This window comes from Anas acuta, chromosome 16, assembly GCF_963932015.1.
Source record: "Anas acuta chromosome 16, bAnaAcu1.1, whole genome shotgun sequence".
Lineage (NCBI taxonomy): Eukaryota > Metazoa > Chordata > Aves > Anseriformes > Anatidae > Anas > Anas acuta.
The window spans coordinates 4,100,480-4,128,299 of NC_088994.1; the positions used below are offsets into that span (position 1 = coordinate 4,100,480).

General features: G+C 54.9%; 1 protein-coding gene across 2 annotated transcripts; it reads right to left on the bottom strand.

Annotated features, from left to right (window-relative positions):
- MYH7B (myosin heavy chain 7B) lies at nucleotides 1-27,820 on the bottom strand. 2 transcript variants are annotated; one of them, XM_068700248.1, is made up of 43 exons: nucleotides 27,800-27,820; nucleotides 26,891-27,046; nucleotides 25,848-25,951; nucleotides 23,842-23,985; nucleotides 23,581-23,737; nucleotides 23,395-23,422; nucleotides 22,180-22,276; nucleotides 21,289-21,312; nucleotides 19,863-19,955; nucleotides 19,030-19,093; nucleotides 18,814-18,912; nucleotides 17,893-17,996; nucleotides 17,184-17,322; nucleotides 16,201-16,319; nucleotides 15,521-15,670; nucleotides 15,018-15,188; nucleotides 14,129-14,308; nucleotides 13,912-14,044; nucleotides 13,461-13,537; nucleotides 11,800-11,887; nucleotides 11,063-11,180; nucleotides 10,342-10,465; nucleotides 9,710-9,846; nucleotides 9,040-9,295; nucleotides 8,251-8,493; nucleotides 7,709-7,885; nucleotides 7,213-7,358; nucleotides 6,579-6,669; nucleotides 5,575-5,964; nucleotides 5,037-5,163; nucleotides 4,497-4,615; nucleotides 4,073-4,269; nucleotides 3,554-3,903; nucleotides 2,854-2,978; nucleotides 2,468-2,583; nucleotides 2,130-2,322; nucleotides 1,845-2,048; nucleotides 1,634-1,759; nucleotides 1,304-1,474; nucleotides 980-1,084; nucleotides 519-614; nucleotides 244-387; nucleotides 1-126 (listed from the first exon to the last, which is right to left on the bottom strand). In XM_068700248.1, exons 2-43 carry the CDS (start codon nucleotides 26,985-26,987, stop codon nucleotides 118-120), a joined length of 5,832 nt encoding a protein of 1,943 aa, XP_068556349.1. In that variant the 5' UTR covers nucleotides 26,988-27,046; nucleotides 27,800-27,820; the 3' UTR covers nucleotides 1-117. The 2 variants fall into 2 exon arrangements, with proteins under 2 accessions (XP_068556349.1, XP_068556350.1); XM_068700249.1 differs by lacking the exons at nucleotides 21,289-21,312; nucleotides 22,180-22,276; nucleotides 23,842-23,985; ... (1 more) ...; nucleotides 26,891-27,046; nucleotides 27,800-27,820 and having other exon boundaries at nucleotides 23,581-23,693.

Here is a 27,820-nt window from a genome sequence, read left to right on the forward strand (position 1 = left end):
TCCTGGCAGAGCTACGTTTATTCACTCAGAGCAAAGCTGGCGGTGGCTGTTGCAGCCATTGGCCTCCGAGGTGCCGCGGGTGGCTGGGGACAGGCAGGGCAGGCAGCCCGGCTCCTGCTACTCGTGCTGGTGGAAAACAGGAGCGTGTTGGCAGCGCTGTGCAGCCCCCTCCCAAACAGGAGGGCGTTGGCAGCACTGTGCAGCTCCCCTGGCTGCCCAGGGGGCTGCAGGGATGAGCCTTACCTTGGAGGTGAGCGTGATCGCCTCCCTGGTGCGGGCGCGCAGTTTGTTGACCTGCGTCTCGGCGATGTCAGCCCGCTCCTCGGCGTCATCCAGCTCGTGCTGCACCTTGCGGTACTTCACCAGGTTGGAGTTGGCTTGCTGCTCCTGGGGGCCACGGATGGGATAAGGGGGGTGTAGGGTGCGCTCCCCACACCACCCCCAGTGCCAGGCCTCCCAGGCAGCCCCCGGGAAGGCTGGTGCTGCCTGAGGAGAGCCGAGCAGGGGCGAGCACTTACCGCCTCCTCGAACTGGCGCTTGTAGCTCTTGACCTTGCTCTGCAGCTTGTCAATCAGGTCCTGCATCCGTGTCAGGTTCTTCCGGTCTTCTTCAGTCTGCAAGTGCCCCCGACCCAGTCAGCAGGACCCCGGTGCTGGTGCGAGACCCCTCAGCCCTGCTCGGGCTGCAGCTGCCCCAGTGCCAGCAGTCCCAGAGGTTCCGGGGCCCTTTGCAGCCACCAACCCCATGCCATGTGGGCCGACCCCCTTGTGTCCCACGCTCAGCCAAGGAGGTGCCACCAAAGGGGCAGAGGGACACGGAACTGGGGGGATGCTGGAAGAAGCCTGGCCCCTTGCCCTGCAGGCCCCAGCACCGAGCCCAGGTGCTGGGCTGGGGGTTTTGGTTAACGTCAGGGGCAGAGAAAGGGGAGAGCTGGGCCCAGAGGCCAGCAGGGCCTGAGCTGTACCCGCTGCTGCCGTACCTGGTAGGTCAGCTCCTTGATCCGCCGCTCGTACTTGCGAATGCCCTTCTGGGCTTCAGCCATCTTCTTCTGCTCCATGTCCAGCTCTCCCTCCAGCTCACGCACCTGCGGGAGGCAGCAGCCAGCTCACGAGCTGCTCCCCAAGCAGGGGCACCCAGTGCCAGCCCCAAGGCCATGCCACGTTCCCAGTTGCAGCTGAGGCTGAGCCACCCCAGGCTTACCAGTCCCTGGGGCCTGCCCCTCGCGGCACAGCAGGAGGGACGGGGCAGGTCCGGGGCCCTGCAATGCCCACTGTCACCTGGGGGCTGCCCCCTGCCTCCTTACCCTGGCCTCCAGCTTCTGGATCTGCTTCTTGCCCCCCTTGAGAGCAATCTGCTCCGCTTCGTCCAGACGCATCTGCAGGTCCTTGATGGTCTGCTCCATGTTCTTCTTCATCCGCTCCAGGTGTGCACTTGTGTCCTGCTCCTTCTTCAGCTCCTCTGCCATCATGGCAGCCTGCAAGGCCAGTGCACAGACATCACCCTGAGGCCGGGCAGCCCTGCCAGACACAGGGACTCCATGGAGGAACTCCGAGACCCTCCCCTCTCCTCCCACCCCCCCAGCCCTATGAAGGTGCTGGGCACCCTTGTGCCACCATCCCCACCCCGCTCTCACATCCGTGATGGCCTTCTTCGCCTTCTCCTCGGCGTTGCGGCACTCCTGCACGGCGTCCTCCACCTCGCTGCTCAGCTGGGAGATGTCGGTCTCCAGCTTCTTCTTTTGGTTGATCAGCCCCGTGTTCTGCGGGCAGAGATGGGCAGTGCCATGAGGACCGGCCGTGCCAGACGGGCTCCTGGCTCTCGGGGGACGGTGGGCAGCCCCTCACCTGTGAGTGCAGCAGGTTGACCCTCTCGGTAGCCTCCAGCAGCTCCTGCTCCGCCAGCTTCCTGCTCCTCTCGGCCTGCTCCAGCGCCGCCCGCAGCTCCTCCACCTCTGCCAGCAGCAGGTTGTTGCGGCGCTCCAGGGCAGCTGCCTGCTCCTTCAGGTCGTCGTTTTGGCGCTGGGTGTCGTCCAGCTCGATTTGCAGGTCCTGCGGGGCAGCGTGGGGTCAGTGGGGATGGGGGGGGTGACGGGGGTGGCCCCAAGGCCAGCAGCAGCCCCTCCGCCCAACCTTGATCTGGGCCTGCAGCTGGCGGCCCAGTTTCTGGAACTCGGCAGCCTGGCGGTTGGCGTGGCTGAGCTGGATCTCCATCTCGTTCAGGTCTCCCTCCATCTTCTTCCTCAGCCGGACAGCCTCGTTCTTGGCCCGGGCCTCAGCGTCCAGCGTGGCCTGCATGGAGTCCATGGCCCGCTGGTGGTTGCGCCTGCGGGAGGGACAAAGCATCAGCCCCCTTTGTGTGGGGACACCCGGCCTGGGGCAGCCATGGCCAGAAGTCCTTGTCCCATCGTGGCCATGGTGCCAGCTCTGCCCTGCAGCGATGGCCCAGCCTGTCCCCTCTCCGCACACACCTCAGGTTCTCGAACTCCTCGTCCTTCTCTGCCAGCTTCCTGTCCACGTCAGCCTTGATCTGGTTCAGCTCCAGCTGGATGCGCAGCGTCTTGCTCTCCTCGTGCTCCAGGGCTCCCTGCAGACAGCAGCAGCTGTGGGAAGGGGCCCCTGGGGAAGTTCTCCGACCACCCCAGCCCAGAGCTGCGGGGAGCCACCCCAGTGCCTTGCTGAGGTTGCACAGCCCCCATGAGCAGGACCCGGGGTGCACCCTGGCTCTCAGGACTGTCACAGCATCAGAGAGCTGCGAGTTGCTGCTCCAGCACCACCCCACTGGCACTGCAGGGTGGGTCAGGGGCTCTCAGGAGCAGCAGGCACCTGTGAGCATCAGTGGGAAGCACAGACCCACCTCGGCCTCCTCCAGCGCTGCCTGGATATCGCTCTTCTCATTCTCCAGGGCCTTCTTCAGCTTCTCCAGCTCGTGGATGGTTTTGCCACTCATACTGATCTGGTCGGTCAGATCAGCGATTTCCTCTGGCAGGAGCAGAAGGTGTTTGGTCAGGAGCAAGTCTGCGGGGCCAGCCCCATGCAGGATTTCCCAATCCCCCCACCCAGGCTGGGCCTATGTCCCCCCAGACCCTCTGGGAGCATTAGTCTGGGTGCTGAGGTTGTGCCAGGGGAATGGGCACCAGCCCCTTTGCTGGGCTCTCCTGCACTCCCCTGCAGCCAGGGTGAAGGAGAGGAAGAGAAAGGGCACAGGAGAGGTGTGAGGAGCCAGGGAGAGCCACTTGTCAAAGAGCAGTGACACGCCATGGCCTTCCTCTAAGCAAAACATACACCATGTGGGAACAACAGTCAGATGTCACTGTCCATCTGCCCAGTGTCCCCATGAAGAGGACAGGCCCTGCGCTGGCTTCCCAGAGGGATGCAGTGCCTCACAGCCCAGCCTGAAGGAAATGGGCCACGTGAGGCTTAGCACCAAGGGCTGTTCCCTGCCCAGAAGGATGCCCATCCCACCACACGTCTGTCTCTGGGCATTGGGAGCCACAGGCTGCCCGTGCCAGCAGGGCCCCAGGGAGCCTGAGGGGAGAGCCTTAGCCCAGCCCTACCCTGCAGGTTCTTGTTCTCCCTCTTGAGGGTCTCCAGGTTGTCCAGAGACTCCTCATAGGCATTCTTGAGCTTGAAGAGCTCCGTGCTCAGGCTGCGCGATTCCTTCTGTGACGCCTCCAGCTCTGCCTGGGTCTCCTCGTACTTCTGCTTCCACTCAGCCAGGATCCTGTCAAAGTTGCGCTGCTTCTTGTCCAGGGCAGCACAGGCAGAGTTGGCTCGCTCCAGGTCCACCGAGAGGTCCTCAATCTCTGTCTGCAGCCTGTGCTTGGTCTTCTCCAGCGAGGAGCACTTGGCGTGGGCAGCCTCCACCGCCTCCTCCGCTTCCTGCAGCCGGATGGCCAGCTTCTTCCTGCGGCCAGCAGCAAGGGGTGAGCGCCCCCAGCCCAAACGCCAGCCCACCCTGCTGCTCTGAGGAGGGAAGGCCACGGCCTGCCCAAACAGCCCCGGATCTGGGAAAGATCCATCCCTGAATGGAAACCTGTCACCTGTAAGGAACCTACTCCTGGTGTGAGACTTACTTGGCTTCCTCCAGCTCCTCCGTCCTCTGGATGGCATCTGTCTCGTACTTGGTTCTCCACTGGGCCACCTCTGCATTGGCCTTGGACAAGTTCCTCTGGAGCTCACTCTTGGCCTCCACCTCCTCCTCATACTGCTCCCGCAGCAGGTCGCAGTCGTGGCGGGAGGCTTGCAGGGCATGGGCCAGGGCGTTCTTGCTCTGAGGAAGGAACAGCTCCTGAGTGGAGCAGCTCCTGGACGTGCTGGAGTGCAGGGGTGGGCTGGGGCAGCAGGGGAGGACATTGTTTTCCCAAGGCTAGGGGCTTGTGCGTGTATTGAGTGTCCCACCTCATCAGTACCAGAAGCTGGCCTACTGTCAAGTGTCCCATCCCCTGACAACTGTGTCACCTGGAGCCACTCAGATCAGCCGTGCCCCAGCAGCCTCACCTTGGTCTCCTCCTCTAGCTGCCTCTTGAGCTCCTCGATGTTCTGTGTGAACGAGGTCTTGCCGCGGCTCAGCTGGTTGATGAATGATTCCTTCTCCTCCAGCAGCCGACTCAGCTCCCCTGGGTTCAGACAGAGCCAAACAGCCACGTTGGGGCCAAGCACCCAGGCAGGAGCCCGCGCACAGCCTGTGGCCTTCAGCTGTGTGGAGACCTCCAGCCCCCCGCTGTATCCCCAGTCAGGCAAGCTGGGGCCCATGGGCAGAGGCATCCCTCAGCAGCTAAAGATGAAGCAAGACAGCCAGAAACCCCTCCTTCTGATGCCGGACATCACAGAACGTCCCTCCCAGCACCAGTCGATCAGCATCACTGCAGAAATCCCCTCCCTTGCCAAGCCACACGGCACCTGCAAGGCCTGGCCAGAGGCACAGCATGGACACAAGGACACCCCACCCCCTCCCTGCCAGACGGAGCTCCCCCTGATATCTGCAGTTTCCTGACTCGGATGCCCCAGCGCAGGAGCAGCCACACGGCCCCCACCTACCGTTCTCTGTCTGCAGCCTGCCACGCTGCGTGCTCACATCGGTCAGCTGTCGCTGCAGCTCATCCACTTTGGACTTGGCTTCGCTCAGCTGGTCCTCGTAGGTGCGGCACAGCTTCTCGGCGTTGGCCTGCGTGCACCAAGCAAGGCCCACGTGAGACCCAGCTCTGTCCCGAGGGGCTCAGTGACTGCATCCCCCTCGGACCTCGCTGCCCTGCTCAGCAAATCCCACGTGCACACGATGCAGAGGAGCCTGGCAGAGCTCTCACGTCTCTGCGGTCACTCTCACAAGCAGTGTCTTCCCCAAATCCTCCAGACTTGAGGAGGACAAGCAAAACATCCTGCAAGCACTGCCACAGTGCCATCAGGACAAGCTATACTTGTCCTGATGAGGACAAGAGCGCTGTGGCCATGACACAGAGGACAACAGCCCAAGGGCATGGCCGTGCAGAACACACTGCAGCAAGCTGCACTGACGTTGGAGTCACAGCTACCTGTTCACAAGGGAGATGAAGCTGCCCTTCGCAGAGCTGGAACCCACCTTGTTCTTGGTGAGGTACTCGATGTTGGATGACAGGTCGTCCACCTCCATCTTCATCTCGCTCTTCTCCTTCTCCAGCTTCTGCTTGACGCGCTGCAGGTTGTCGATCTGCTCGCTCAGCTCCGCCACGCTGTCTGCGTGTTTCTTCCGCAGGGCGGCCGCCGTGGACTCGTGCTGCAGCGTTGCCTCCTCCAGGTCCCTGCGCAGCTTCAGGAATTCTGCTTCCCGCTTCTTGTTCATCTCCAGCTGTGCAGCCGTTGCTCCGCCGGCCTCCTCCAGGCGCTCGCTCAGCTCCTCCAGCTCCCGGGACACTTCTGCCCGCTGCTTCTCCACCTTGGCCCTAGCAGCACGCTCAGCCTCCAGCTCCTCCTCCAGCTCCTCAATGCGGGCCTGGCAGAGACAGGATGAGGCAGATGCTCCAAGCACCAGATGAAGGTCCAGCATCTTTGCTCCCCACAATGGAGCAAGGCATCTCCTCTGATGCTGGGGAGCAGGAAGGCACTGGCCCAGAGCAAATTCTTGGGCTGCTTTGGGATTCTCAGAGGCCGGTATGCCCAGTGTCCCCTGGTAGCCTACTTCACTGAGCTGCTGCTCTCCTCTGTACCCTGCCATCAGCATCCAGGCTGATGTTAGCTTCCCATCACTGAGAAGCCTCCATGCCTGAATCTGAGCATCTGTCCCTGCTAGAAGGAAGCCCAACGTACTGGATTTGGTCTGGAGAGCTTGGGGACTGTGTTTATGATCTTAGCCTGGATAAAGAGCTACACCCCAGAAGCTGTTCCTCATGCTGGTGCTCAGCTCATGAGTTCATTCTTTAATCTCTCTGTCCACCACATTTAGAGTGAGGGCTTTCCTTCAACTAACATTGCCAGCTTTTTCATAGTCCCACTGCTGAAGAGATGTCCCCATGCTCAGAGAAGAACCAGCCCATTCAGACTCCCCCCACACATTCTGTCTGATGAGAATTCAGGACTCCTGGGCTGTGAGAACACTTCCCACCATACCTGGAGCTCCTTGATCTTCTTCTGCAGCTGGGCCTCAATCACTTGCTGATCTTCAATCCTCGAATTCAGCTGACTCATTTCAAAGTCTTTCCTGTGGGGAGAGAAGGCAGAGCCTCTGGTCAGACAAGCACTGTCCCACCAAGACCCTCCAGGTCCTGAAGCCAGAGGAAGATTGTTCCTTGCACTGAGACACCCACATCCAGAGTCAAAACAAACAAACCCACACAGGAAAGTGCTCGCTGGGGTGAAGAGCAGTGCATGGACTGCTCTGAAGGAGGCTTGGAACGGCCGTACTGGCAGACAACCTGGCTCTGAGGTTTTCCCTGGGATCCCCCTCGGTACTGTTCTATAGTTCCCCAGCTAGAACTGGCCATGAGGTCCCAGCTCTGCATTAGGATCCTGCCAGAGGATGAGCTATAGCACCATGATCTGTTCGTCTGTGCAGCTGAGCCCCTCAGGAGAGCAACTCCCATGTCAACTCTGTTTAGTGCCCGGAAAAACTAAGTTCATTTGTGTGGACTGCTCCAAGCCACATCCCAGCACGCCCTGCAGAGAGCACGTGTCCGCTGGGCTTAGCAGCAGGCAGTGGCCTGGCAGGGTAAGAACACAGCCCCAGTACTTGTCACTCACTCACTTTTTGAGTTTCTCCTCCAGCTGCTGTTTGTCATTCTCCAGATCCATTATGGACTCCTGTGTCAACTTCAGGTCTCCTTCAAGCTTCCTCTTAGCTCTTTCCAGGTCCATGCGGATTTTCTTTTCTTGTTCGAGAGAGCTTTCGAGCTGGAGAATGAAGGGAGACAGGCTAGGAAGGGAAGGGACCCCTGGTAGCCACTGACCTTCCCCTTGTTCATTGCTGTGGGAACTTCACCCAGCCCTGAGGGTCACAGCTGTTTCCCAGTTAGACTTCAGTTCCATGCCCTCAGCCCAGGACTGCTCTCCATGGGGTCCTCTGGACCACCTCGTGGTTCAGGGGAAGTTTGTCAATGGGGTTATTTATCACCTGGCCATATTCAACAGGGATCTAATAATGATCACACATTCCAGATCCCACTCAGAGGCAGCCTCTGTGCTCTCCTGGAGATGTGTGACTCAAACCTTTCCCACTTCACTGTCACTGGCCCATGACTCACATCATCCACTTGCTGTTCCAGTTTGACTTTGGCTTTGGTCAGTGTGTTGACCTTGTCTTCCTCAGCCTGCAGGTCATCCAGGGCCTGCTGGTGGGCTTCCTGCAGCGCTTTCTTCTCTTTTGTCAGCTTGGCAATGATCTCATCCAGGGCAGCCATCTCTTCAATCAGGTTTTTAACCTAGATCAATGAAGTCACAAATTGAGTGCATCTTCTCTGAGACAAACGATGCAAAGCCAGTCCAGCAGCCTGGCCCATGGAGGGCAGGAGTTCATGTTCAGCAGCAGCCAGCTCCTCTCCACTTGGCCAGGCTTCTGCCCAAACCCCAAGTCATTTGCCAATGCACAGAACCGTTTGCTTATTCCACTCCCATGCAATAAGGCAGGACACTGGAGGGTTTTGCCCTCTCCCACATATTTTTGCCCTCTGCCCAGCCTCACCTCCCTCACACCAGCAGCCTCGTCCCCAGGGATTCTCTTTTGTGCCCCCACAAGCACTGAGGCCCCTTGGCAATGAGGCTGTTCTCTGCAGAAAGGGCTACTGACCTTGTTCTCCGTGGCATGCTTCTCCTTCTCCACCTTGGCCAGTGTGATCTCTAGGTCATCGATGTCTTTCTTGAGCTCTGCACACTCATCCTCCAGCTTGCGCTTCTTGGCAGTGAGATCTGAGTTCATCTCCTCCTCGTCCTCCAGACGCTCCGTAAGCTCCTTCACCTTGGCCTCCAGCTGGATCTTGGACTTGATCAGCAGGTCACAGCGCTCCTCCGCGTCCGCCAGGTTGTCTTGCTCCTAAGACAGGCAAAGGAGAGCAGGTGCTCACCCACTGCCCCAGGAGCACACCGGCAGGATCAGCCACACTGCCCTGGCTAAGGGTCAAGCTCTCCTTGTGGAAGGGGCAGAGCAAACTCGAGGTGTTCAGGTGTATCAGGAGATCCATGCCGGACCGTGGGACAACAACTAACACTGACTGGGGTGAAGAGCTAATGGCAACCAAATCTTTCCAGAAGCAGGAGGCACTGGCCTGACGCTTTGTGACACAGAAATGCCACCAATTAGCCACAACTGAAAAAGCAAACATTCCCATCCCTCCCACCTCCACATGACAATATCACCCTTTCCAAAGCCAGGGGACCATGAAGTCCCATAAGACAGTGAGTCTGTGATGTAGCTTCAGGTTTCCACTGAGACCAACGCTGCACTTCAAACAGATTGTGGCAATGAGTGGGCCTCAGAACTGCAAGAGGCTGAAGGAGGGATCTGGTGCTCTCTGCTCCTTCGCCCACCCAAGGACCCTGCACTGTCTGTGTGCTGCCAGGCGCACGGTGAGGCACTCACTGCTTGCAGCTGCAGAGCCAGGTCATTCTTCTCCTGGATCATGGAGACCTGCTTCTCTTCCAGCTCCTTCCTCTTAGCCTCTGACTTCTCCAGAGCCTCCTTCAGCTTCTGGAACTCCTCCTTGAGGTTGGACATTTCCTTCTCAGTCTGGGCAGACTTGAGTAAAGGCTTGATCTTGAAAAACAGCTTCATCCAGGACCAGTTCTTAACAGCATTGAAGGCCCGGATGTTCCACTGGATAGTGTAGAGGGCTTCTCTGCAGGGATACAAGCACAGCATCGTCATCGTGTAGATTCCCATCCTCACTGCAGCAGACCCCTAGCTTTGGCAGGATTTTGGAGATGGTTTTGTTCCCCACCAAGTGGCAGAGAGCTGCATAAATGGCACGCTGTCAGCACACTGTAGTGGCCTCAGTGGGATGAGTGATGTGGCCTGGCTGCCACTTCTCCTCCGTCTGCATCTCACTGAATCCTTCCAGTGGAAACCAAATTTCCCCAGCCCAGATACAGCGACTGGTGACTGTCCCTGTCGGGCCTGTGCTGGACCCTGCAGGTCCGCCTCCATCCCTTCCTTTCCCACCCACAGGCAAGACCCACAAACCAAACCCACTGAAACACAGAGGGAACAAGAAGAGGTGCTCACAAAGCTCTGCCTCCCCCCAAAACTCTACCTCCTGCTGATGATCTTCTGATACTCAATGCGCATGAGATGCCCGCGGATCCTGGCCTGCAGCATGGTCAGGATCTTGGCCAGACGCTCATCTCGCATCTCTTCCAGCAAGCCCAGCAAACCAGCCTTGAAAAACACCTGCAGGCAAGGGCATGAGAACAGAGTCAATGGCACAGAGGACAGAGCTCAGGGGTGACCTGTCAGACAGGGCTACAAAACATGGCCCGAAGCAGGGATACACAGAGCAGAAGGAATATGCCCTGCATGGGCAGGCACCCACGCTCTGAACTGGTTGAAGATTCACCCACACAGGACACAGAAACAGCCAGGCACCAGATCTCCGGGCCCCCGGCCCTTCCCCTCACGTCACCCAGCAGGGACTGGCCACTGTGTTGGATGATACAAGCTCAGGCAGCAGTGACCTTCTGCTCAGACCTGTTTCTGCCCAGCCTGCTTCTCCCCCTGCCCTCCTCAGTCCCTTCAGGGGCCACACTCAGCCCACAGAGCATCCAGAGCTTCAGCAGAGCTGTGGTCAGGCAGAGAGCAGGTTGGGCAGTGACAGCGAGCTGGGGTTACAGAGAGACAGGAGCCACAAGGTCTCCCTCTTGAGGACCAGCAGTTGCCCGACCTCACCTTGGTGTGACCAAACTTGTACTGGGAGTGATCCAGATCCAGAGAGCTCAGCAGTTTCTCTGTGGCCTTCCTGCTGTCCACAAACTTGTCATCTGGAATGGCTGCTGGGTTCAGGATACGGTAGCTGCAGGCACAGAGCAGAGGGAAGGCATGCAAGAGAACCCCAGCACAGAGCTGTCGGCTCCGTCACTGTCCCTGTACCCAGGCCATGCCAGTTCCCCTGGGAGCTGTCACTGCAGCACGTGCTGGAGCTCCAGCTGAAGCACGGGCTTTACTGCAGAGCAGAGCCCAGGGATCCCAGCCAGAATTAGTCCCTGTACCCAAGGGGGGCTGTGCAGGAGAAGGTCGCTGGCCTCACCTGGCCTGGGCCAGACCCAGCCCAAGCAGAGTGGATGGAGTCAGGCTGGGCAATAACAAGGAACCCAAGTGCAAAGGGAAATCAGAACCACGATCAGAGGTCCTGAGCCTGGCCACCATCCACCCAATCAGCCCTGCATGCAGCATCTTAAAACTCAGCAACCCTGTTGTCTCATCAGGCCAGGCATCAAACTACCCCTGACTGGCTCCCCAGAGCCACCAGCAGAGCTGTCCTGAGCTGCGCACACCCTGTGCTGGTGGCTCACAGCAGCCGGGCACGAGCTGAGGGGCAAATCAGAGCCACGGCAGCCTGCTTCCCCCAGAACACATGCTGGCAGCTGGCGAGGGGAGATGAGGAAGTTACCGCTGCTTGAAGTCTGCGTAGAGGATCCTGTTGGGGAATCCCTTGCGGCAGATGCGGATACCTTCCAGGACACCGTTACAGCGCAGCTGGTGCAGCACCAGGAAGGCATCCATGGCTCCTAGGGGGAGAGCAGGGATGGGGCAGGGGCTCAGCCCAAGCAGATGGGGAAGTGCAGCTGCAGCACGGGCCTGAGCTCTGCAAACAGCCTCTGGCTTTGAGCAGGGGTGTTAACACTTCTATGATGAGCACCGGTGCTGCAGCCCAGGCCCCAAAGGATGGAATTTGGTCTGAAGCATTCAGCCTGGAGAAGAGGAGGCTGAGGGGAGACCTCATCGCAGTCTACAACTTCCTCGTAAGGGGGTGTCGAGAGGCAGGAGACCTTTTCTCCATTAACACCAGCGACAGGACCCGCGGGAATGGAGTTAAGCTGAGGCAGGGGAAGTTTAGGCTGGACATCAGGAAGGGGTTCTTCACAGAGAGAGTGGTTGCACACTGGAACAGGCTCCCCAGGGAAGTGGTCACTGCACCGAGCCTGACTGAATTTAAGAAGAGATTGGACTGTGCACTTAGTCACATGGTCTGAACTTGGGTAGACCTGTGCGGTGTCAAGAGTTGGACTTGATGAACCTTAAGGGTCCCTTCCAACTCAGGATATTCTATGATTCTATGATTCTATGATCTGTGCCCGGTGCCAGACAGGCCGCTCCTACCAGGCCGCTCTCTTGTGCCGTGCCTACCTGGGGTCTTTGTCTCATTGGGGATGATGCAGCGGACAAAATGGGGCTGAGTGGAGCGCAGGTTGGTCATCAGCTTGTTAAGATTCTCCTGTAGGGCAGACATGGGGGATGAGGCATGAGGTGATGCCTCTGCCCCTACAACACTTCTCTCCAGCACATTCACCCCACGGGAGGGGAGGGATTCGCTGCTTCGCTGCTCTCAGTGCTGCTCTGCTACCCGGACATCCCCCGCCCCACAGCAGCACCACTTCTGCCAGGCTGGGTGCAGCAGCAGAGAGGACTGGGCTGGCAGCCGTGCCGATAGGCACCTGCTGGTTTTGCTATGCCAGAGAGGAGCCAGATGCTTCGCCAGTATTTGTAAGTAAAATTTGGCTACAGGGAAGAGCCAGGAACACAGGACTGAGCACAGTTCTGGCATACGCCTCTGCTGGTGTCCACCAGCCTCCCTTCAGCACCCTGCAAGCCCAGTGCTGGCATCCACACTGCCTGCAGCCCCCATCTCATCGTGTTTTCCCTGTACCCCACAGTGCTTCCCATGCCCTTTGGCTGTGACAGGGCCCTGCCGAGCCAGCCTGGGCCTTCTGCATCCTGCCAGCCAGCTTTGTCCCAGGTCTGACTCATGGGGGTTGCTCTGTGAACGTCTGCTTCAAGGCCTGTGTGCCCTGCAGGGACTGTGGGATTGGGTCTCTGGGATTAGAGCCCTGCAGAGCACCATCATAGGCCCTGAATCCTGGGATGACTCCTGGCTCTATGTTTTCTTGAGGAAAAGACATCTGCATCTCTGGTCTTTCCAGGATGCCTTTCCCTCCTCAGAGGCTCAGCCTATCCAGGACCTGCTCTGGAAAGCCTCAGTGTGGGGCAACTTCTCACCACAGACAGCTTCCCCAAGGTCTGTGACTTGTCTGGAAGGAAGAAAATCATGTTTCCCTGAACAGGGCTGGGTCAGGGACCTTGCCCTCAGGAAACAACTTGGCTACCAGAGCTGTCAGTGGACCTATCAGAAATGCTGCCCTCTTTGAACCATAAAGTTGTCACAGCAGGACTCAACTTTGGGCTCACAGATACCCCTGAGCTGTTTTTCAGTTGCTTAAGCTCTGGGGTGGACAAATAACTCCTGTTCTGAGCATGGGATCAGGGCTGTGAGCTATCCTGAGCTGTCACATAGCTCTCCCTGAACAGCAGAGCAGAGAGCCGCCTGCTCAGAGACCCGTAAGATGCTCCTCCATTTTCTTCTGCCCAAAGGCTGGCCTTCCCGCCGACAAGAATGAGGAGAGAAGTAGCACAGACTTAAAGTGATGTTCATGTAATACATTATCTAAACATCACTACAAGTCTTAACTGCCGCTCTCTCAAAGGCGAAGGAGCTGCTGGGCAGCACAGGCATCACGCGGGCAGCAGCAGCACCAGCCCCAGCCTCGTGTCCTTCCCTAGCAGCACGGGGACAGGGCCTCTGCCAGGACCAGAGCCAACCTTTGCCAGGGGCAGGAAGATATTCAGGAGCTTTTGCCTAGCCAAGACAACTCTCTGGAGGCCTTGGGGTTCTTCAAGGCCCAGGAGTTGGTGTGTAAGGTACCCTGGAGTCTTGGAAGGGAAGTGGGATTGATACTGGGATGCTCTGAACACGCTTCCCTCGTGGGTTTGGATGAGGGCCGGGCTCTTACCTTGTGTAGCTGGGACACTGTTTGGAAGGAAGCTGCCTTCTTACGTTTCTCCTTGGTCCCCGGCTTGTGAGGTTCCTCTGTAGGGTTGAGATATTGATTAATTACATGACCAAACATGCAATTAATGACAAATAATGACTTGTCAGCTTGCTTTGGAGGACTCAGGAGCACCTCCAAGCAAACCTGCAATGAAAATGTCAGTGAAATGCCCACAGCCCCTGCTCTCTGCAGGGCCACCAGGACAGCACTGCACAGGCTCAGCCTGGTCTTGCCCACCCACCTAAAGCCCCTAGGCCAGCTCTGCTCCTCCAGAGCTGATGCGGGTCTTCCCTTTGCCCAGGCTGCTAGGTGCAGGAATGCTGCACCCACAGCTGGGGGTGTGCATGATAGGGCTTTGCTGTAAAAGGAGGGAGGGAGGAACAGCTAGAAGGAGGATGAAGTTGTTCCTCACCTGAAGTGGAGCCCACATAGTTCTCGTAAAGGGAGGCCAGGAGCTTGTTTTGGGATTTTTGAAAGACGGACACCACTGTCTCATTCAGGGGGTCCTTGTTTTTGTCCAGCCACCCAATGATGTTGTAGGGCACCTGTCAGAAAACAAGAGAGGCAAAGGTAAGCATAGCTGTGCAGGAGGAGTGCGATTGCTGCAGAAGAGCTGACAAGGGACGTACCACACCAGCATAGTGCACCAGCTCAAAGTGGGCCTCGTATTTCCGCTTCTTATCCGGACGGGGCTTCTGGAAGTTGGGTGATTTCCCAATGTGGTTGTCGTAGAGCTTAGCTTTGAACGACATGTCAGAGGCTTTTGGGAACATGCACTCCTCTTCGAGGATGGACAGGATTCCCAGTGGCTGCAGGAAAAAGGTGGTATAAAGAGGTCTCAGTTCAGTCTTGCCAGGTGCCGTCCCAGTACAGGGGATTCTCTTTGCTCCTGGGCAAGGCAAGGCAAGGTCTGACCCAGGAGGTCCTGTCCTCATTCAGACAAATAGTGCAGGACATCTACCATGGGGCAAGCTCTCACTGCTCCTCTGCTGTACCTCAGGCTGCATGGTCTGCTGCCATTTGCCAGCCTGTCAGAGTGGGACTGGCCAGGCCTGCAAGACATGAGTTTTGCCCAGATCCATTCTGTTGCAGGGGAGGCCCTCTCCAGTATCCTGGCAGGTGTGCCCCTTTCCAAAAAAAGGTGGGTTTCCTCCATAAAAGGTTTCCAAAATTTAATACAAGCTTCTCTGAATCAGTAAACACCCCAATGAGAAGCAATGAGGGTGGGGAAAAGGGGGCAGAGATCACTGTTCTCTAGAGGAAAAGGCCCCACCAGGCTCACCAGTGAGTAGGAACGGAATTGCCATGGTTTTACAAAGCCAAAATTTGTCTCAAAAAGGGTCTAATGAGCTGCAGGTTCAGAGTTATAAATGCAGGTAAAACAAAGTTGTGCACTTGCTGCTGACCAGGAGAGGGACTTGCTTCATTTTTGGTAGCAGAGCACCTCTCACTGTTTCAGCCTTTGCAAACAAGCTGCCTACCAGAAATACCAATTTTGTGGCCTGGCTCATGCTTTACCTTCTCAATCAGGTCGATGCAAGCCTGCAGGTCCAGGCCAAAATCAATGAAGACCCATTCAATGCCTTCCTTCTTGTATTCTTCTTGCTCCAGAACAAACATGTGGTGGTTGAAGAATTGCTGCAACTTCTCGTTGGTGAAGTTGATACACAGCTGCTCAAAGCTGTTGAACTGCAAGAACAAAACCAACCTGCTTCAGCAGGAGGAGCTCCAGAGGTGAATGGAGTCATTGTTCTGCTTTGTCTGGGTGTGAAGAGCAATCTGTGCTAGGATCAGCTGGATTGCTACATGAACAAGTAGCCAGGAGCTCACTGGAGATGGGCCCACAGCAATGTTAGAACAGTAGTAGTGAGCTACTTGTTTATTCTAGACAAATGAATTCATGCAAGAGCTCTTTTTGTTATCTAGGCCAACAGTTTCCTGGAGGAAAGCTGTCGGGCACTAGGGGACCTAGCTGTGTCATTACCACATTCCCCCGATTGCAGAGGGCCTACAGAACTCACATCAAAGATCTCGAAGCCTGCAATGTCCAGTACTCCGATGAAGAACTGTCTGGCCAGCTTGGTGTCTAGGGTCTTGTTGATCCGAGTCACCAACCACTTGAACATACGATCATAGGTGGCTTTAGCCAGGGCTCCCACAGCATAGACAACCTGCCGAGGCAAACAGAGATGAGGTCATGAGCACTCATGTTTCTCCCTGATTTTGTAGGGAGTAGGCTGCAGAAGAGAGCTCCATCCGTGCCAGGTCTAGATTCCTAGCTCTGATGTGGCCGACAGGATGCATTTTTGCTGCATGTAAGTTTCCCACAAGATCAGTGACTCAGATGAGATTTCTGTCCGAGCTGAACTCTTCATGGGATTGGGACTGACTCTGAAGCAGACCCATAGAATCTGGATTTCTTCTGGCTGTGAACCACCCCACATTGCAAAGACACTGAACTGAAACTCCAGCCCTGGTTAACACCCAAAATTTTCTGCCAGCCCTGCCACCAAATTTTCTAGCTACTAAAAGCCAGTAACTGTAGACACATTTTGTTATGGCACTCTGGAGTCTCTTCTCAAACCCAAGAGAGTGAACTGAAGCACGATGCACCCTGTACAGAAAGCATTACACAACAGACCTGACCACAGAGGAGACACATACCAGTATGAGCAGGGAGCCTGTGTCCTGGCACACCCACCTGTTCCACATTTTGACCTTTGGTCACGTATTCATTGCCCACTTTCACACGAGGATGGAGCAATCCCTTGATGAGGTCAGCTGAGCTGATTCCCATGAGGTAGGCAGCTTTGTCAGCACCTGAAAAACAATTGGAAGGCATGAGGAAGCCAGCAAGTAAGCCATGAAAAAAATATATATTACCAGCTCTTCTGCTGATCAACACTAACTATATCATTTTATCCACTTGCTTCATAGTCTGCTCCAGTCTCTGTATTGTGATTTCCTGCTTTGGGTATCACATTTTACTTTTAAAGTCTGGACCTCCTGCCTGAGAAGTCAGGAGACTGTTCAGTTTGTTGGAGATAGCCTTAATAGACCTGCTGCCCCCAGTATGGTTTCCAGTCTTCTTGATCTGTGAATCTCTATGCATTTTCCTGTGGGAGCTTGGATTCCCGTGCGGAAAATTTCAACTGATAGATGAAAAGGGATTTTCTTGCTTATCTTTCATAGACTCTTTATAGTAGATTGTAGCAAGAAAAACAGCTCTGTAGGGAAATAATTTCTACTAGATCACAATCTTCTTTAATTACCAGGTAGCAGCAGAATCTTGTGTTCACATTTCTGGTGAGGAAGGGCATGAGAACACTGAACAAGGTGAAGTACTGGCAGGTTTCTTGACGTCTGTCACAACTCTGTGATGGGCTGTGGCTGAGATGGGTCTGATGCAAATGAGAACATCTACTTCTTGCAAGAGTCTGTCCCCAAAAATGCCTGCTTATAGACAAACCCCTCTGTGTACCCAAAGTAAGTCCTAAGACCTACTGCTAGGGATCTGACTGCTAGGGATTGTGATCATGGACCTTCACAGACCAGGCCAGGGGTGTTATCACAGTCTGCTCTCAGAGAGTTTTGCATGTAAAGGCCACACTGGGTGTCAGGTATCATGGAGAAGAAAAAACAAACAAACAAACAACAACAAAAAAAAAAACAACAAACACCTACTTTCAGTGCCGTCAGCCTCTGCCTGCTCCTCCCGCTGCTTTTGCTTGAACTTCATGTTGCCAAAGTGCATGATGGCGCCCACTATTTTATAGGAGCCGTACTTCTCATCATTGCTGAAGCCCAAAATATCCATGGCATGCTGAGGAGAGACAAAGCAGCATAAACAGGACAAAGTCATGGATCTGAGATGAGGGTTGGTGCTCCTACTGCCTCCTAAGGTGCTCTCCCTGTCCTGAGGCTCTACTGGCTGAGTGGGGCAGGATGCGCTAGTTGGTGGGCACCTAGCTGAGTAATCCTGCTCCACAGGATTTCAAATGTGAGTTCAATTTTCCCAAGATCCATCTGAAAGCAAAAAGACCAGCCTGGCATCCACAGCTAGGTTTTCTGAGTTGAGATCTGGGGACCATATTTCTCATTTTTTCATGGGAGCTCTGTGAAGTGCTTGTGCACCACAGGCGCTTCTTACTGCAGAGACCTCCTGTCCCTTCTGTGTCTGGAAGAGGCTGTTCACGGGGGATCAGTCACCCTGACATTTCCTGTAGGCTCACAGCACATGCAGAGCAACTGCCAATGAACCAGAAGGAGCCCACAGCTAATTTAGAGAAGGACAGAAAAAAAACAGGACATGTCCTTATGAGTGTGGTTGTGAGGCCGTGCCCTCCCTAAGGCCCCCACTTCTGGTTCTGTGGCATGAAGGAAGCGCACGTACATCTGTCGCCATGAGTTCCTCGCCATCATCCAGGTTGTCCACGGTTGTTACGCCCTGAGAGCAGAAGTGGTAGTCGTAGGGGTTGAGGGAGAGCAGCAGCATATCTGTATGGGAGGAGACATGCAAGGGGTGAGGCCAGACTGAGATGAAGCTGGGTAAAAGAGGGGTAACACTGGATGTAGATGAAGAGGTGAGGCCACAGTGGCCTCAACTAGATGGCACCAACCAGTGGGACAATCTCTGCACGCCCAGGCAGGCCCTCATATGGGTCAATCCCTTCTGTGATGTTCCTCCTGGTTGCTATCTTGGGAGATGGCTTGGCGGTAGACTGATTTAGAAGTGGCCATCCATGCCCTTGTGACCACCAGATAAGATTACTGCTCAGCACAGCTCTCCAGAACTACCTAATAAGGTATCGTACTGGAGCCAGCAGCAGGCTCAAGAGCCTGCAGCCAAAAGGCTGACCACCCCAGGGCGTCGTGCCAGCCATCCTTCTGCAGTGGACAAAGGTTTCCTGTGCAACCTGGCACCTGGAGGGCAGGGCTGCCCAGAGCATGAGAGTGGCCCCAGGGCAAATTCAGGGTCAGCTGAGACTGTCCTGGGGAACACATTTAGGATATGTCTGCCCTGCTCCCAGACAGTTGCAGAAAGGGCTTTAATTTTCAGACTGAAGTGACTGGTTTCTCAGTCTGTGAAGATAAAGGAGGCCAGAGTAGATAACATCTTAAAATCCCTTCTACCGTGAATTATCCAACAACCCTACAGTCCTGCACAGCCATCAAAGCATGTGAGGGCCATACCTGCATGGTGAGCTGGGTTTGCTCAGCTCTGTGGAGAGCAGGACCCTGACAACATTGCTCTTTCTGGCTGTTTTCAAGCTGCCACACTGTAAAGGCTATGCTGCAACTTTTGCTGCCTTACCTTGCAGCTCTGGTTTCTTCCCAGAGAGGATCTGGTAGTAGATGTGGTAGCTTCGCTCTTTGGGTTGCTGGAAAATCACTCTTGATTTTTCCAGAAGATCTAGAAGCAAATAGGGCAGAGGGGTTAAAGGAGGGCTTGCTTTTCCCTGGAGCTGACCAAGCATCAGCAGAAATAGTGAGAAAGAAATCCCTGCTGCAGCTGGCACGTGTTACTCACAGATGTCGATGTCTGCAGAGGCCAGCTTCCCTGAGGGGCCAAAATGGATGCGGATGAACTTGCCCTGAAAAACGTTTACAAGGAGGTAAGCACTGGGCTTGGCTACATAGGCACGATTTCAGGCAGCTCCTAGAAACCTCAGATAGCTACAGGACACTGGTAATTCCCCACTTCTTAGGTTTCTGCTGATGCCAGGCAAATAACTGTGCTCAGTGGTGAAGTTCTCTTGTTTGTAATGTGCTGAGGGTCAGTCAGTATTGCCTAGGTCTTTAAACACTGGGTAGGCAGAAATTCCACTCACAGCAGATAAATCCCTGTCCTCAGGCCTGTTCCTCCCGCGGGGCAGTATGACACTGAGCCTGTCCACAGCCTCCTGTTCATCATGTGCTGGGCAACCTCAGCCCCTGAGCCCCTCCTTTCCTCTCCAGGCACGCAAACAGCCATCAAAGCCACCTGTGGTCAATGAGCTCCACATCCCAGTGCAGACCCAGGCTGGGCTTAGCAAAAGGGCTGATACTGCTTGGAAGTGGCATGCCTGTCTGCCCCAACTGCAGCACTCCAAGCTGTGCTTTCTGGCCCCTCAGCTTTGGTCTTCTAAGGGGCTTGACTGCAGCCCCAGGCTGTGACGCAGGCGATTCACACTGACCACACCACCCACTGCGCTGATTTAGCCAGCAGAAGCCTGGCCCTAGCAGACCAACCCCACTAGAGGAAGAGCTAGGTGTCTGCTCTGCAGCTAGATACTCCACTGAACAAAAGCACAAATGCCACAGATGATGCATTCAGTTACATAAATGCTGCACATCAGCACCCCGTCTTCCTCCGACACTTACAAAACGCGAGGAGTTGTCATTTCTTATGGTTTTGGCATTGCCAAAAGCTTCCATAGCTGGGTTAGCCTCAATGATTTGATCTTCGAGGGTTCCCTGGAAAACAAAACCAAAGGTTGTGTCAGCTCCCGCCCAGCTGGAGGGGATCTGTCACCAATGTTGCAGAGAAAGGGAGCATGAGGCTCCTTGTCCCATCTGCGTGCTATGCTCATTAATTGTCTTTAGAGCCTGCTGCTTCTGAGGCCTCTCCTTTTCTCATGAGGGGATGCAGCTGGATTTAGGGGCAGAAGAGCTGGATTTTGCAGCAAAGTTCTCTCTGAGATTCTCCTTGCCTAAACTCGCCTCTCTGCACAAGGTCCTGAGCCCCTTTCCTGGGCAGCTGCAATGTGCAAACCAAGAGCAAGCACACATTGCCACCACAACAGTCTGAAGCATTTCAGGCTCTTTGTCAGGCATTTCCCCTTCCACCAAACCAGAGTCTTGGAGAGTTCCAGTCACAGCAAATTGCAAGTAAACAGATGCAGAAAAGAAGCTTGGCTCCCTGTGCTAACAAAATGCACAGCAGGGCCACAGCATGATGGGGACACATTGCAGGTCCCAGCTGGTGTCATCTTCTGAACTCTCTGGAGCTCTTTGGAGAAAACCCCAAGATTTATCTCCCCATAACCTTGTTTTTCTATTCATGTTTCATACACATAGTTCAAAAAGACAGAGACAGTCACCACCTAACACGGACAAAGCAGGAAAAGAATTAGAAGAGAGAGAGAGAGACTCCTGCCAAGCCACATGAAGGACAGTGGGGTCTGACAACAGCAGCAGAGTTTGGTAGCACTGGCACCTGCAGGATTTGTCAGGAGAGAGCCTTTCAGTGCCCGCTCCCTGACACCATGACAGCTCACAGCACCTTCCTGCTGGAGGCAAAACACCAGCTCTGGGCTTCCAAGGCTGGGGCTGTGACTGGTCCCCACCTTTGCAGCTCCATTTAAAGGGCAAAAGAGACAGGGAGCTGTTGTGAATCACGGCTTTACTAGCAGACTATCTTGTCCCTTGGATATCCTTTGATCTATTTAAATCTAATCTCATCAAAAATTGCCTGCAAGATGCCAGGGGGGCTGCCCCATGGGCTGCCCCAGAACCACAGGCTCAGTCCTCCAACTAGCTGGCTCTTAGTAATGGTTTTCCTGAGCCTCATGTATTAACAAGCGTCTCCCACCCAACAGGGCATGAAGGCAGCTGGCCATGTGCATCAGCTAAAGCCACCCCTCAGTGCTGGGTGGAGAAGCTGGGGGCCAAGGGCACTGAACTAAGCTGCTGAAATGGCTGAGCCAGGACTGCTGCCCCGCATTGGCACTCCCCGCTGTCCTGCTGGAGCTCTGGTGCAGCTGAACTCTGCCCTCAGCGTTAAAGATTAAGAGTCCATAACACTTACCCCAGTTTTAGTGGCAAGAGTTGCCTAGAGAAAAGAAAGAAAATTGTCTTTAGAATCTGGAAAAGCCAAGCAAGAGCCACAAGAAGCATGGTCAGAAAAGCAGGACACGGCCACTTAGTGTCAAAAACGGTCCAAGAAAAAATGGGAGGATTAAATTTTTTAAGATATGCCAAAAACTTGTTAAATAGATTAGCTCGAGAAAATGAAGAAATGCATCAAAAAGCAAGAAGAGTTAAATCCAAACCCAAAGAAGAGTAAAGAAAATAATGCTGAAGTATGGCTTATCTGATACCTAAAGCAGCCAGTTTGCTTCTGTAAGGGGAAAGCAGGCTGGAGCCTCAACATGTCAAGAAGAAATAAGCAATTGCAAGAGCAGCTCAAAAATAACCAGCACCAAAGAAATGCAAGAATCAAAACAAAAGCAAGAAAAGCACAAGGTAGAAAAGGGTCAAGATGAACAAAAGAGAAAAATAAAAAGGAGAAAAGGACGAAAAGCAAGGCTTAAAAGAGACAAGGTGGGTAATGGCAGCTTTACTCCATTTCTTTAATGGTCCTTAAGAAGATCTGTGGTGTGTGGAAGAAGGAAGAGAAGATGAAGAGGGCATCTAACGCACCTCTTCCAGGCTGCTCAGTCTGAGCAGCCACTTAAAAAAACATCCATTCCCCCTTGAGCAAGATTGTTTCAAGCCTTGCTTGTTCAAAAGTCAGGGAAAAGCCAAGCCCTGGGTGGGTCAGACCAAAACACGCTTCCAAATGCAAAAAGTTGGGGGAAGAAAAAAAAAAAGTAAAAAGAAGAAAGAGGGAAGGGGGAAAAAAGGAAAAAGAAAGGAAAAAAAAAAAAAAAAAGGAAGGAATAAAACAGCAAGAATTTCTTTCAAAAGAGGGTCTTACTAATTTCTTGCCCGGTGTGTCGCCCAAGGCTGCGACAATGGCAAAGTACTGAATGACCCGCTTGGTGTTTACAGTCTTACCAGCACCAGATTCTCCGCTTAGAGTAACAGAAATACACAGATCAAGGACATGAGGCAAAGAACAGGCAAAAAAAAAACTTCAAACAGAGACCCTGCCAACCTGCCGGGGCTGCCCAGCCACCCCACGCATCATGCTAGGTAGGAGAAGCGGAGCAGCACCAGGGAGAGACGGGGCTACCAACTTGCCATCCTGGGCAGCAGTTTTCGAGGCGAGGGCGAACGTGGTGTCCTTTGGGCCCCCGCAGAGGCAAGCAAAACCCTGCTCCGCGTCCTCCAGAGCAAACCCACCGCCAACCTGGGCTTTGCCTGCCTCTGCTGCGGGGCCGCACGCAGCCGGCTGTCAGGGGGTGCCAGCAGACACCGAGGCGGTGCCGAGCTTTGTCTGGCGGGCACGAAGCCCTCGCCCCAGGGCTTCAGCTGTCCCGGATCAGCGCGGGGCCGTGTGCTGGCTGGTTTCAGCACGCCCCGCTTTGTTGGGGGAGCTTGGAGACGGCCAGGGTGCTGCGGCGGGGCTGATCTTGCCCAGGCTGTGCCCACGCGGGGGCTGATGAGCATAGGGCCTGGCTGGCTGGCCGGCTGCACAGGCCCGCTGAGCTCATCCCTATAGATAGCCGCTCCCCTATTGTAATCCCAGATGACAAAGAGCGGGGGGGAGCTGGGGAGCGCAGCGCCGCAGGACCAGAGCCAAGCATCTCTCCTCAGCCCCTGCGTTACCTAATTAGGCTATGGCCGAGGCTAAAAATGTCCGTGGCTCCTGGCAGCGGCCGGGGGTCCTTTAGAGTCCTTTATATAGCCCTTATCTATATGTCACTTGAAATTAACCTGGCCTGCATCCTCCCACATCGCCCGCCACCCCTCCGCCTGCCGATGCCGCCATCTCCCCCCTGGCCTCAGCCTCCATCTCTGCCCGCCATGGTCCAGGGATGGGCGCCGGTGGGCGGCCGGGGAGCCCGGTGGCAGCTGTTGGGGTGCGGGGCAGCCTGGCACTGTCACCTGGCGTGGGATGGGCTGACAGCTGCCGGGGTGGGGGTGTGAGGTGCTGGGGGCCCTGCTGGGGCAGGGGGTGCTGCTGGTGAGGGCAGCCGGATGGCGGCCGGGGGCGAGACGGGGGCGGGAGGCGCAGGGAGAGACTTACGTGATGAGCATGGACTGGTTCTCTCGGTCTGCAAGGGAAGGAGCAGGCAGTCAGTGCCCAGGATGCCTGAGGGTTTTGCCCACTCCACCATTTTCACCCCCCCAAGGCTGGCAGCAGTGCCCCCCGCCTCGTCCCTCAGCCTCCCCCCAGCCCCACAGCCGCCATGGTGCCCGTCGGGCCCCTTACTGCGCAGCATGTCATTGTAGGCGTTGTCAGCGATGGAGTAGATGTGAGGGGGGGCCTCGGAGCGCCGCTTCCCCTTGTAGGCCGCCACCACGGGCGCGGTGTAGACGGGCAGCCACTTGTAGGGGTTGATGGTGACGCAGAAGAGTCCCGAGTAGGTCTGCGGGCAGGAAGGGGGCGGCTGAGGTGCAGGGGAGCCCCGGCACCCCTTTCCCTCATGGCGGGGTGAGGGTGGCGGGGTCCCCCCGGGCGGCGGCGGCTTACGTAGATCATCCAGTGGGAGTAGCGGCGCTTGAGGTTGTAGAGCACGGAGGCCTCGTTGAGGTGTGTCAGCATGGCCATGTCCTCAATCATGTCAAACTTGGGGGGGTTCATGGGCTGCACCTCGTCCTCCTTCACCACCCGCGTCTGCCACAGCAAGGATGGGGGCGTTGGGGCTGGCTCCAGGGCACCCTCTCCCCCAGACCAACAGGCTGCCCTCCATTTTGGGGTGGCAGGGTGGTGGCACCCCGGGCTGGGAGGAGCAGCCCCAAACCTGTCCCTCCCCAGGGACACAGCTGAGGAGGGCTCCAAGCCTGGGGGCACCAAGATGCCACCCCCCAACCTCCAACCCTTCATTGCCCCAGCTCCCCCATGGAGACATTGCCCTGCAGGTGCCACCTCCTTCTGCCCTCCCAGAGGTGCCACCGGGATGGCCACACACAGGACAGGGGAAATGGCACTGCACTGGCCCCGCGAGGTGCTCAGCACCCCTCAGCCCACCAGAGGGGTCTCTGGTTATTTGGGCAAACAGCTGAAACAAGACCCCACCACTTCTAGCTGGGTCTATTTAATCCCGTAAATCCAAGCCCTGGGGAACTATCGCCTTACATATCTGGATGTAAGGCGCTGGATTTAGCAAATGGGCTTGTTAGTGCATGTGGAACAATATCTTTCAAAGAGATTCTTTTTTTTTCAGGTATTGAGCATGTGATGTTAAAAGGTGTTAGGTGTTAAAAGCCAGAAAGTGAATAGAAGAACGAGGGTGGAGTTTCTCTCTTGAAACTGTTTCTGTTGGAACCCTGGATCCAGTGGCAGCAGGTATAGCTTCTATAGCTTGAGATTTTGCAAATCCATGACAAATTTAAAAAATAGTTTCAAGAGGGAACAGCAAAAAGGGTTTGGAAACTTTTTTGTTTGCATAATCTGAAGATCTCGAACCAGAGCATTTTAAACAGCAAAATAAACCTTTCAAATTGACACCCTCCTCCACTGTAAATTATCTTTCATGGAGGGAAAATTTCATGGAGGAAGAAAAATTTCCCCAATTTCAGACAAAAATCTTTTTAAAACCTTTACACTTTTCATAGGCAATTGCGTACACTTCAATTGGGCAGACATGAGCACTTCTCAGTGTCATTAAGACTAGGCAAGAAATAAAAACATCGACGTCTATCATTTACTGCCGGGCCAGCACCTTGTTCTCTTCCCCATTTTACACCAGTGCAAGTCTCTGCACAGCAGCAGCGCTGCATGGGCATGCAACTCCCACAGCCGAGAAGGGAATATTAATTAAGCCCATTTGTGGCTATTCATAATGGATGTTATCTGGAGAAATACCAGCTGACGGCTGCCTGCTTCGCCTTCCCCCCACTGCTGCGGAGCTGGAGCTGCACCGTCCCAGCCCACCGGCCTCAGCCCTGCTCCCCAGGGCAGCGGTGGGAGCAGCCACTGGGCTGCAGGAGGGAGCACAGGGCTCAGGATCAGCCCCTCAGTGCCCAACACCACCCTAGCATTTGGCAAAGAACAATTTTTCAGTCATGTTCATGCAGCAAGTGGCACGATGACGGCCCCCGTACAGTTGTTCTTTGCTTGTTCCCCCAACACCGCTGTCTCTGCTGCAAATTCAGGCTAAAACAAGCAGGACTTGGCTCCTTACCTCTGGTTTCAACCTTCAAGGTTGGCAAAGCAACAGTTCAGCAGCACAAGGGGCTGTGCTGGAGTCGGCCCACTGTCCCGTCCACCCATCTCACCCGGTAAATTGGGTTCGAAAGCAGCCCCTCGGCAGGGGGATGCTGAATGGTTGGCATGCTCAGAAAGTCGTTGTCCTATGTGTGCCGACACACAGCGGTGTGACAAACAGCACGGCCAGCCCTCAGGGGACAACTGACTGCTGAGCATGGATGGGCTCTCAGGGAGAGCCTGGCTAGGTCCAGACGTGATCTTGTCACGCGTATCCCCCCTCTGCACACACTTGCTGGCTCTCGGAAAAGGAAAGGTATTTTGCTTACTTGCTTATCTTTGGTTTCCACAGTGACTTTGCCACCGGAGCTTTCTTTGATTTCCACTTCAACGTAAGCTTCTTTCTCATCTGGGATCCAAGCACGCTTCTTTCCTAGAGGGGGGGAAGAAGGAAAGGAAAGGAAAGGAAAGGAAAGGAAAGGAAAGGAAAGGAAAGGAAAGGAAAGGAAAGGAAGGAAAGGAAAGGAAAGGAAAGGAAAGGAAAGGAAAGGAAAGGAAAGGAAAGGAAAGGAAAGGAAAGGAAAGGAAAGGAAAGGAAAGGAAAGGAAAGGAAAGGAAAGGAAAGGAAAGGAAAGGAAAGGAAAGGAAAGGAAAGAAAGGAAAGGAAAGGAAAGGAAAGGAAAGGAAAGGAAAGAAAGGAAAGGAAAGGAAAGGAAGGAAAGGAAGGAAAGGAAAGGAAAGGAAAGGAAAGGAAAGGAAAGGAAAAATATTGAAAGTGTCAACTGAAAGCTGCATCAATGCAGTCTGATAACATGGCAGGACAGTGATTATTCCTTCCTACGCTCTTGGTCATAGAAGTGGAGATTAATTTGCCTTTTCCACGTTTGGCAGCTGTTTAATTTGCCTGGATCAACTTTTGGTGTGACAGAAGTCTGCTGCTTCCCATGTGCTTGCAGTCAAACTCTAATAAAAATAAAGGTGAGAGGAAGCAAAAAAAAACAAAAACAAAAACAAAAAAACCCTCTCCTGGTTTGTAGTGCCCAGAAGTGTGGGATAGAGCGGGTTGCCTCAGAGCAAGCTCTGCACAACTCCAAAATGAAATGGAGCTGGAGAAGGCTTTGCCACCACCAGTCCCTCAGCCCATCTTCCCCAGCCCTTCTGCCCTTCAGGGCCAGGGGAAATGATGGGCCAACTCCTCCCGCACCTCAGAAGAAAAGGGGACAGTCAGAAACCTTCTGAGATCCTCCAGGGTGCTGGGGGCAATTCTGCAGCACCTGCAACACCCTGAGAAACAGCCCTGGGGAAGGGATGGGGACAATCTCCAAGGAGAGCCACGGCCATGGGTTCCTTGGGGCTGTGCCTTGGGGCTTACCATCAAATGGGATCGTCTGAAGCTTCAGCTGCTCTGTGTAGCTTTTCCGGAGGTATTCAGCAGCCTCCCCAAACTCGCTCATGTCCAGCATAGACATCTTGCCTGGTTGGAGGAGGACTTGCCAACAGCAAAGGAAGAGTGAACAACACCTGAATGCTGACAAGAGGGAAGGGGCAAGAAGTCAGTGCACAGAGAAGGCATCCACCGCTGGGCTGCTAACCCAGAGGAACAGTCACCAAAAGTCCTTTTAATTTTAGAGAGTGAGAGAAGACAGCGACAACAATACTAGCTAATAATAACCTTAATAACAACACAATCACCGAACACCTCCTGCTGCTGCTATCAGTCTCGCACTACAAGTCCCAGCTATGTGAGCCTGCATCGCCCTGGTATCAAAATCATTCTCATTTAGGGCTTCACCAGAGATCAGCAGCAGCACCCCTTTTCTTGATAAGCCCAGCTAAGAGCTATTGCAGCTCTGCAGACCTGCTGGAGCCCTGGTGCTCTGCACAAAGCCTCTGCAAAGACCCGTGTCCGTGCTGCAGAGCAGTATTGCAAGACAATAAAAGCAAGAACGGAGGCATTATCCCTTGGAAGAGCCCTTCTAGAGGACCGCGCTGACAGCTGCTTGGAAAGGCACTTTTATGACACTGCTTTCTAACATCCATCTAACGCAGTGTCCCACGGCACGATGCCGAAATGCCGCTGCTGCCACAAACGCACCCAGTGCAAAGACGGTAAAGTGCACAAACTTTGGCAAAGTGCACAAACCGTAGCAAAAATACTCCTGATTCGGGTCCGTCCCACCCTGTGCCAGCCCCTGTCTCCCAGGAACACCCGCCCTGCGGAGGTGAAGCGGGTTAGTAGCAGAGGAGAAGCGTGCACACAGCCGTGCTCTTTATTACTAACCTTGCTGATAGGACTGAGCGG

Excerpts from the sequence above, each read along its gene's own strand:
- MYH7B (XM_068700248.1), bottom strand. The coding sequence starts at position 26,987 with ATGTCTATGCTGGACATGAGCGAGTTTGGGGAGGCTGCTGAATACCTC. Across the intron at positions 25,952-26,890 it reads TCAGACGATCCCATTTGATG|GAAAGAAGCGTGCTTGGATC; the intron begins GTAAGCCCCAAG and ends CCCCCCCTCTAG. Across the intron at positions 2,979-3,553 it reads GGAGAACAAGAACCTGCAGG|AGGAAATCGCTGATCTGACC; the intron begins GTAGGGCTGGGC and ends TGCTCCTGCCAG.